Below are 9,381 nucleotides of genomic sequence, written 5' to 3'. Positions count from 1 at the left end.
TGTGCCAGGGGTGGAGCAAACACAGAGGGAGAGGGTGGGGAGGGGGGAGCTTTCTGGCTCCTTCCAGCAAGTGGGACCTATTCATCCAGCCTGGGCTGGGGTCGCCAGGTGTCCGGGTTTCTACTCCAGCTGAAAAGGGAAACCGGCAGCATCTGGGCAGCGCAAAAAAAAACAAAATCCAGTTCCCTGCAGTAACCGGCCTCCACCACCAGGGGGCAGGAAGAGCAGCAGGGCTGGGAGGGGCCAGTCTGTGCCGCGGGGTCACTGTCAGGGACCGAGATTCCCTCCGGCCTGAGCTGGGTCCGGGCAGATGATCAGCGGAGCCGCGTTTGTACCCCCAGCGTTGAACCAGGATGGAAATAAGGGCGGAGCCTCCCGGAGAAGGTGTCAGAGAAAGTGAAGAGATGGGACCTGTCAGTCACATTGTAAAACGAGACCTCGCCCGCCTCATAGTCCAGGAAAATCCCCACCCGGCTGGGCCTGACGCTCACGGGGAGGGGGGTCTTGGGGGAGGTGAGGGCCTTGTATCCCCCATCCCACAGCCGCACAACCCAGTATCCATTCCCAGGTGTGTATGTGACCTGCCCCTTCCTGCTCACAGATTCCCTACAAACCCCCAGGTCCCAGCCTGTCTTGTCTCCCACCTCCACCTCCCAGTAACGCCTCCCGCCCGCGAACCCCTCAGCGCCCAGGACAATGAGATATCTATCAAATCTCTCAGAGTTGTTGGGCAGATCCTGGCGTGTGTCTCCGTATCTCACACGTTTCCGATCCTCAGACAGGATGAGTTTGGGATGAGCCGTGTCTGGATCCAGAGTCACGTCCACTGGGGAGAGAGTCACAGAGTCAGGGCCGGGGGCAGGGGCTGGTCACTGGGATCAAAGGGAAATTAACCTGCGTCCCCGTTAATCGCTGTGCGGGGAGGGGGGGAGGGTTGTTGCCTGAGGGGAGTCAGGGTCCATCTGCCTGTGAGGAAATGGCAGATGCGGGGGGAGGGGGTGGGAAGGTGTCTGGGGGGGATGGGAGGGCAGCAGAGGGATGGGGGAGGGAAGAGCTTGATGCTGGGAGAGGAAAGGGGTGGGGCAGGTGACGGGGCAGTGGGGAGGGGCGGAGGGGGCAGGCACAAGGGCAATGGGGGCAAGAAGAGCCAGCACCAGGAGGGTGGGGAGGGTGAAAGGGGCAGATCTGAAGGGGCTGCAGGGGTGAGGGGTGGAGCGAGGGGGGAGGGGAGGGGAAGGGCAGACACAAGTGCAAGGGGGTAAGGGAAGTGGTGGGCACCAGGAGGATGGGGTGGGGAAGGCAAGAGCAGGTTCCAGGGGCCTGCGGGGGTGAGGAGGGTGGGTGCCAGCGCAGAAGAAGGGACAGACCCCAGGGGCACAGAGAAGCAAGGGAAGGGGTGGGCACCAGAGGCACAGGGATGTGAGGGAATAGAGGAAGCTCCAATGGGGTGGGGCAGGTACGGGGATGGCAGAGTGGGGGAGACGGAGAGGCTGGCACCAGGGGAAAAGGAGCGGGAGAAGGTGCAGGTGACAAGCGGAGGAAGAAGGGTGAGGGGTAGGGCAGGTGCCAGAGGGCCATGGGGGGGCAAGGTGTGGGGCAGACCCCAGGGAGAAACAGGAGACGGAGAGAAGGGGCTGCCATCAAGGGGGAGAGGTGCATGATGGTAGGGGTGGGTGCTGGTGGGGCGGGGAAGGGCTAGTCACCAGGAGGGATGCAGGGGGTGCGCAGAGGGGCTGTTGTATGGCGGGGAGACCGGAGTGGGGGGGGCACCAGGGGGGCAGAGTGGGGGAAGGGAAAAGGTGCACACAGGGGCGCACAGAGGTGTGGAGATGTGGGCACCAGGGGACAGAGGAGGATGAGGGGAGGGGTGGGACCCAGAAGCTAGGAGAGGGTGTGGGGAGGGGTGGGCACCAGGGGGGCAGAGATGGGGGGAAGGAAGATCTGACATCAGGGGCCCCAAAGTGGGTCAAGGGAAGGGGTTTGCACCAGGCAGGCTGAGGGGGCAAGGGAAGGGGCGGGCACCATGGAGGCAGATGGGGGTAAGGGTAGAGATGGGCCTCAGGGGGGCAGAGAAGTGAAAAAGGGGCCGGTTCCAGGGGACTAGAGGGGGTGATGGGTGCAGGTGTCAGGGAGGCAGAGGGGCGACAGGAGGGGTGGGGGAGAATTAAGGGGAAGGTGGCAGGGGGAGGGAGTACAGGGGAAGAGGCAGGCACCAGGGAGTGGGAGGTGGGGCAAGGGAAGGGGCTTGTGCCAGAGGGTGAGGGGAGGGATGGGGTCAGGGACAGGCACTGACAGGACAGAGTGGGGAGAGGTGGGCACTGGGGGCAGTGGGGTGGCATGAGATGGGGCAGCCACTGGGGCAAATGAAGATTGAGGAAAGGGTGGTCATCATGGGGTGGGAGGGTAAGGGAATGGGTGGGTGCCAGGGGGGCTAGAGGGGCATGAGGAGATGGGTGAAAGTCAGGGGGTAGAGGGGACAAGCAGATGGGCAGGCAGCTATGGGGCAGGGGAGGGGCAGGTGCCGGGGACAGTCGTGCGGCATGGAAAGGGGCAGGCACTGTGGCCAACAAGGGGCAAGAGGAGGCATTGGGAGTGCAGGGGGCAAGGTAAGAGGGGGGTGCCAGAGGGGCAGGTGCTGGGGGACAGAAGGGGGAAAGGACGGGGCAGGCAAAAGGAAGGAAGGGGGAGGGGATCAGTGGGTGCTAGGAGCAGGATGGTGTGAAAGCAGGGGTAGGCACCAGGGAGGCAGGGAATGGAGCCATGGATGATGGGGGCAGAGGATGGTGTGGGGGGGACACCAGAGAGGAAGGGGGAGGGGCAGGTGACAGGGGGATTGAGGGGGGTGAGCAGAGGGAAAGACACAAGGAGGGCTGAGGGGGGAGGGGTGGACACCAGGGGGGCAGAGATGGGTGAGGAGGCAGGTGAGGTGGGTACAGGGTGTTAGGAGACGGGCTTGGGAAGAGGCAGGAGCCAGAGGGTCAGAGTTGGGCTAGAGGAGGGGTGGCAGAGAGGATGCAGAGAGGAGCATGTGCCAGAAGTGCTGAGAGGAGTGAGAAGAGCAGGAGCCAGGACAACAGAGGAGGGTGAAAGATGGGGTGGGCACTAGGGGCAGATGGGGGTGAGGGGAGAGCTGGGATTCATGAGCAGGGGAAAAGGGAAGAGCAGAGGCCAGGGAGTGGGGGAGTGAAGTGATGGGTGGGCACCAGGTGCAAAGAGTGTTTGGAAGAGGGGGCAGGTGCCAGCCCTGGAGGGCAGGGCAGGAAGAGGGTGGGCTGCAGGGGGGCAGAGGTAGGTGGAGAGCAGGGGCAAGTGACAGGGCAGGGGGCATGTGACAAAGTGGGTGGAGAGGGGACCATGGGAGCAGAAAGGGGGTGAAGGGAAGGGGTGGGGCAAAGTGGAGCCATGGAGGATAGAAGCAGGGGCCAGGTGGGCACAGAGGTTGAGGGAAGGGAAGGGAAGGGCAGGAGCTAGGGGCCAGGGGCCAATGAGGAGATTGGCAGGTGCCGGGGGCAGAGAGGGGTGAAGGGGGCAGGCCTGCATCTCTGTTGCTTTGGGGCCATGTGTGGCTGGTTTGTTACTAAGAGCAGGTCATGCTGTCCCCACACACACTGGCCAGGCAGCCCTGCCCCAGGGGTGGAGCTGGGAGTCTCCATGCCGGCCGGCCCCACTGGCACCACCTTCCAGCCAGGCAAACGCCACAGCTGGCTCCTTCCCTCACCAAGCCCAGCCCCTCCCCAAGGCGATGGGAAGTGGATTTGGGCTTGGCTCCTGGGTGGGGGAAAGACAGTGCGGGGACAGGCATGGGGGGATGCTTGGAGGTGTAACTGGGTAATGGGGGGGAACAGCGGCCATTACTAATGAGCCTGGGGCAGTGGGGAGAGGAGGGGGCATTTCCCCACTTCCTGCCCCCTCCCAATTGGGAGAAGCTGCACCAGGGGCCAGTCCCAGCTCACAGCCTCGCAGCGCGTCTGCACTAGGGGGCACCGACCTGCCTGAGACACTGCTGTGCTGGGGCCGTAACCCCTCCCCTCACTGGGGTTATGGGTCAATAATTACAGGGTCATTGGAGCAGGGGAGCTGGACTCTGGGTTCCCAGATGGAGCCCGACCCACTGGGCTGCAGAGTCATTCTCACTCCCACGCTCTGGCCCAGGCCCATGGCAGTGTTTAGACTGGGGGTGTCTTCAGCAGGAGAGATTGAGGGAGCCCCACGTCAGACATGGAGAGCCCAGCAGTTCCAGCCCTCACCAGAGGGGAGGGAGGACTCCCATTCCAATTCCTGCCCCACATATCAAGGGAGGGGGGGAATTGAACCTGGGGCTCCCAGCTGAGGGCCCAGCCACTGGGCTAAAGGCTAGAAGGGAAGCGGTGGCACCTTCTGTTCATTCAAACCATTCAGCAACCTCAACATGGATTTGCAAAATTTCAGTCGATCCAAAATAATATATTGCAGCAAATAAACTATTTGTCCAAAACATTTCACCCAGCTCCACTGCAAACCTGCCTGAGCAACTTAGGAGCCCAAACCCCAGTGACTTGCAGTGAGTGACTGTCAACATCCCCAGCAACGCAGAGATACGGGCTCAGGACATCGGCTATGAAACACCCCAGAGCTGCCTGGGTAGGAAAATTCCCCACCCCCCGCAGCTCCTGATCTCACCCCTAAAACCAGGCTGAAAATGGAGAGTCAGCTCTAGCCTGAAATCTCTGCTCAGAGCGATTTGTCCCCTGGACTCTGCGAGCAGCACAGACCCTCTGCAGCTGCATCTAAGTGGCTCCCAGAGAGTATAATGGTCACCACCCTCATCTCAGAGCCCCAGAGCTCAGGTGTCTCCATCTAACAACTGCACCAGCCACCCCTCTCGCTCTCATTAACCAGCCCTGGGTCAGACACACTGGGACCTTTCACACCCAGACTCTGGAGACACTTTGGGTTCGTCTACACAGCCTGTGGCAGCGAGTCTCAGAGCCGGGAGAACAGACAGGTTTGTGGGGCTCCTGCTCTGGTCCTAAAAAGAGCCGTACAGACCTTCTGGCTCAGGCTGGAGCTAGGGCTCTGAAGCCCAGGGAGTAAGTGGGGGCTTCAAACCCAGGCTCCAGCCCCAGACACAACATCTACACAGCTGTGTTTAATGCTGTAGCACAAACCCCACAAGCCGACGTCTGTCACCCCGGCTCTGAGACTCGCCCAGGAGGGCTGACAGAGCAGCACGGCACAGACACCTTCCATGCCGGAGGGACATTCACTCTCCCAAGCTGGTGTCTGGAGAGCCAGCAACAGCCATGGATGTTCCAGCTCCCATTGCTGGAAGTGCCCAGGCACCCACAGTGACGCACTGAGGAGGGCCAGTGACTGGAAAAAGTCACCCTGACTCACCCTGACTCACTGCAGACAGGGCTGGTCCAATGCTGTGCACTGACTGTAGAGGGAGAGTATCAGAGGGGTAGCCGTGTTAGTCTGGATCTGTAAAAGCAACAAAGAATCCTGTGGCACCTTATAGACTAACAGACGTTTTGCTGCCACCATGTCCTGGTCTGAACCCTCACTTGAAACTGGGCGGTTTCAAAGTGAGGACCAGCATGTCTTCCCCCCACCCCAAAATCCTAGGGTAGGTCTCCCCTTCGGCTGCCACCACCCGGTCAATTCCATGGGCCGGGACACCCCTGTTCCCCCCTTGGGAACACAGATCAATTCACAGAGGAGGAACCTTCCCCCTCCCCCCTCTCTCCAGCCTGCTCTGGAGACAGAGGTGCCTGGATTCAAATGCCTTGAATCTCTACACACAGGGAAGCAGCCCACTTCCCCCTCCCCTTCCCCTGAATTTCCCCAAGGGAAGGAATTAACCAAGTCCAAAGAAAAGAAAAGAATTTATTAAGAGAACAAAAAGAAAATACAGAATCTCTATGAATCCAAGCTGGGCACTCATAGGGTATAACCTTGCTAAGTTCTGGAGAGAATCCTCTCTCTTTCTCAGTACAACCAGTACAAGCAGAATTAAGAATACTCAATAACAAACACACAGAATTGCAAACAGGATTATTAGATAAGGACACAAAGTATCTTTCTAATACTCACTATCTTGACTAGAAGAAATTAGTTCAGAAAGGTGGAAAGCTCATGCTGCAAAACGTCTGTTAGTCTATAAGGTGCCACAGGATTCTTTGTTGCTTGTAGGGGGAGAGATAACTCAGTGGTTTGAGCATTAGCCTACTAAACTCAGGGTTGTGAGTTCAATCCTTGAGGGGGCCACTTAGGGATCTAGGGCAAAAATTAGTCCTGCTAATGAAGGCAGGGGGCTGGACTCAATGACCTTTCAAGGTTCCTTCTAGTTCTAGGAGATTGGTATATCGCCAATCACTACCTTTATTACACAAGATGGGGCTGCCTCCAGGAGCAAGGATGGGGAGACTGGCCTGGTTTCCTAGAACATTTGGGGAACAGGGGAGTCCCAGGTTATTAAATAGAAATAAATGTACCCCATGTACCATGGGGAGGTCAGGCACAGGACTGTGGGAACCCCATTTTGGGCTGGAAAGAGTGACCCCCCCAGGATTAATTTGTTTTGACTGCAGGGAAAAGGGACACATAAAAAGATGCTGCTCTACAAGAACTCTGGATTTGGGGCAGAGGGGATCTGGGCTGTTGCTATGGGGCAGTGAGAGTTTCTAGTACCGGTAAAATGGGTTGCTAAGAAAGCAGGCCCTGGGGTATGAGCTTCAGAAGGAGAGTCCAGCCATGGGTTTCAGATGTCCCTCCGCTTACCAGGGATACCTTAGCCTCAACTCCCAGATTCAAAGCTTGGGAACTGGGAGCGTTTGAGTAGCTTCCCCCAAGAACCTGAAAGGACTCCCTTGGAAAATGATCCAACCAGCAGCTCTAGTGGACAGCCGGCTCTCTGGGCCAGGGGAGCTGGGGCAGAAGCTAAATGTGATTCAGCATTTCTGGTGGTCCCAAGAGAAGGGTGTGACAAGGGCTCTGACAGGGCTAGTGAACAGCTCTGTAATTTGCAGGCCCAGGTGCAGGATTTCTTACTGAAAGTGGCCAAGCAACAGGAGCAAACCCAGTGACCAGAGGACAGGCAGAAGGAGCTACTCGCAGAGCAGGAGAGAAGCCACCAGGTTGAGGCTACGGAGAGCAAACAGGTCAAGGCACCGAAAAAGAAACAGGGTGTTCGGCAGAAGAAATTCTGCTCTAGCTCCCAATGAGCCCAGCCATTAAAGATAAAGCTCCAGCACCTGTGTAAGTGAAGGACTGATGTGACTATTCAAATGCAGGAGAAACTCACAGCTGCTGAATGTACCAAGCACCAGGCACCACCCCACAGGGAGGAAGTGGCAGTTGGAATTGCCAATACCCCTGGTCAAGGAGCCCTGGCCCTAGAGGAGAAGCAGCACCTGGAGACCAGAATAGTTCAGCCACTGGAGGTGCAAAGCAACAGGGAGCTGGGGAACAACTGTCTCAAGGCAGCCAACGTAGGAAATGAGCCTTGCAGAGGAAAGTTACTCAGGAACCAAAACCGTAAGGGCTTGAACAAGCCCTAGGCCTTGCGGGAGGGGCCCAGAAAGGGCTGCAGGATGTGAGTGGTGTGGCTGGGAAACTAGAGCAGGGTTTGCTGGAACACAGGAGCCTGCCACACCGGTTAGAAGGAAGAAACCCGGCAAACTGGAAACAGAGGGTGTCTGCAACTGAGCTGGGAGGGAAGATTCCCAGCTCATGTAAACGTACCTGCACTAACTCTGCTCAGGCTAGCACACTGAAGCTAGCATGCTAATAGAAGCAGTGTAGCCTGGCTAGGAAGGGCAGCTCGGGCCAGCTGCCTGAGTATGAACCAAGGGGGCTGGGTGGGTTTCTACTCAGGCAGTAGCTGAAGCTGCCACCTGTGCCATCCTGGCCACATGGCTATTTTTAGGTGCTAACTCAGGTATGTCTACATAAGCTGGGAATCTCACCTCTTAGATCAAATACAGACATTTGCTAATAGAGGAGAAGGAACAGCTCCTGGAATACGTTAAAGAACTGGACAGACAAAAGCTGATGGCTCAGGAGGGGTCAGAGGTGCAGGCTGAGGGCTCTGGTGTGTGCGATAAAAGAGAGCCCAGCAATAAATCACCAGGTGGCTGCATTTACACAGGGGAGTGCAGTGATGCTGCGGGTGTCCTGGGAGGCTTTTTAGCAGAACAAGTGGATCACGCACTGAAGGGCTGGATGTTGACAGGCACAGATACAGAGGTGCTGGCTACAAAGGAAGCTGCACTAGTGGCCGTGTCCTCTACAGTGACCCAACAAACCCACCCACTAATGGACTGGGAAGAGCTAGAAGAAAAGGTTGCTGCAGCTGAAGGGAGCAGGACAAAAGGCCTTGCACAGCTGAACACCTTCCAGGCCCACAGGCTGAGGCCCTGCAGGAGCTAGAGGAGATGCACTGGCAAGGGACTGGATCTCAGCCCAAGCCATCCAGTGGGAGCAGGAGCCCATCTCAGCACTGGAAGGTGACTGGGGAACAGCAGTGTTTGTTACAGAAGGGGCTTTCTAATCTCCAGAACCAACTTAAGATCAAGTGTGGAACGAAGTTCAGCTCTGACATGCATACAAAGCAGGAGAGCCCAGAGGCCTTGTGGAAAGAGATGAAATTCTGTCAGAGAGCAGGCGCGGCTTCTCCAGAAAACAGAGCAGCTGGGCAGGGAGCTACACCAGCCGGCTGGAGATAAGCACAGAGCTGTGGTGGGTGCAGAGGTACAGGCCCATCGCGTGGAAGATGGATTGTCTGAGGTGGGGATTCCATCTGCTGGAGGGAAAAGCCACCATAAAACACACCTCCAAGAGGAAGTTGAAATAGAAAAGGAAGAGACTGGGGACCTCTCCCCCCAGAGACCTGAAAGAGCAACACAAAGGCTCCTGTAAGGGAGAACTAGCTGACCCAGCCCCACCTGGAAGTAATTAAATCCCTAGGTGGCTGGTTGGCAGCTAAACAGCTAATGAGCCTGATAAACGGTTACCAGGGCTCAGCTGGAGGGATCCCAGAAACAGGAAGCTGCTGAGGAGAGGGGGTCCCAGGAGAGCTCACAGAGCAAGGAGCCGGGAAGGGGCACACCTAGAGCAGTGGTCCCCAACGCGGTGCCCGTGGGCACCATGACGCCTGCTGGGGCATTTATGTGCACCCGCCTAGTGCCCAGCAGGGGAGAGAAGCCACGGCTCAGCGCCTGCCAGGGACAGAGAACTCTGGGGCCCACCGGCTGCAGTCGCCAGTGTCCTCTGCCCCTGGCAGGCACAGGGCTGCGGCTTCTCTCCAGCTTCTCCAGGGCTGCAGGCGCAGTTCTCTGTCCCCGGTAGGGGCGGGGCCGTGGCTTCTCTCCAGCTTTGAAGCTGGAGATAAGCCGGGGC

General features: G+C 58.0%; 1 protein-coding gene across 1 annotated transcript in view; it reads right to left on the bottom strand.

The window, feature by feature from the left end:
• Positions 1 to 314: 314 nt before the first annotated feature.
• Positions 315 to 9,381, bottom strand: part of LOC120394621 (E3 ubiquitin-protein ligase TRIM39-like) — a 30,114-nt gene continuing 21,047 nt past the window's right edge. The window contains exon 6 of the mRNA XM_039518859.1: positions 315 to 826. Coding sequence (XP_039374793.1) covers positions 315 to 826 — 512 coding nt within the window. The remainder of the gene's footprint in view (positions 827 to 9,381) is intronic.

This window comes from Mauremys reevesii, unplaced genomic scaffold, assembly GCF_016161935.1.
Source record: "Mauremys reevesii isolate NIE-2019 unplaced genomic scaffold, ASM1616193v1 Contig7, whole genome shotgun sequence".
In the NCBI taxonomy this organism is placed as follows: domain Eukaryota; kingdom Metazoa; phylum Chordata; order Testudines; family Geoemydidae; genus Mauremys; species Mauremys reevesii.
Note: the sequence above shows the minus strand (reverse complement) of the source record. Positions and strands in the feature narration are given on the sequence as shown.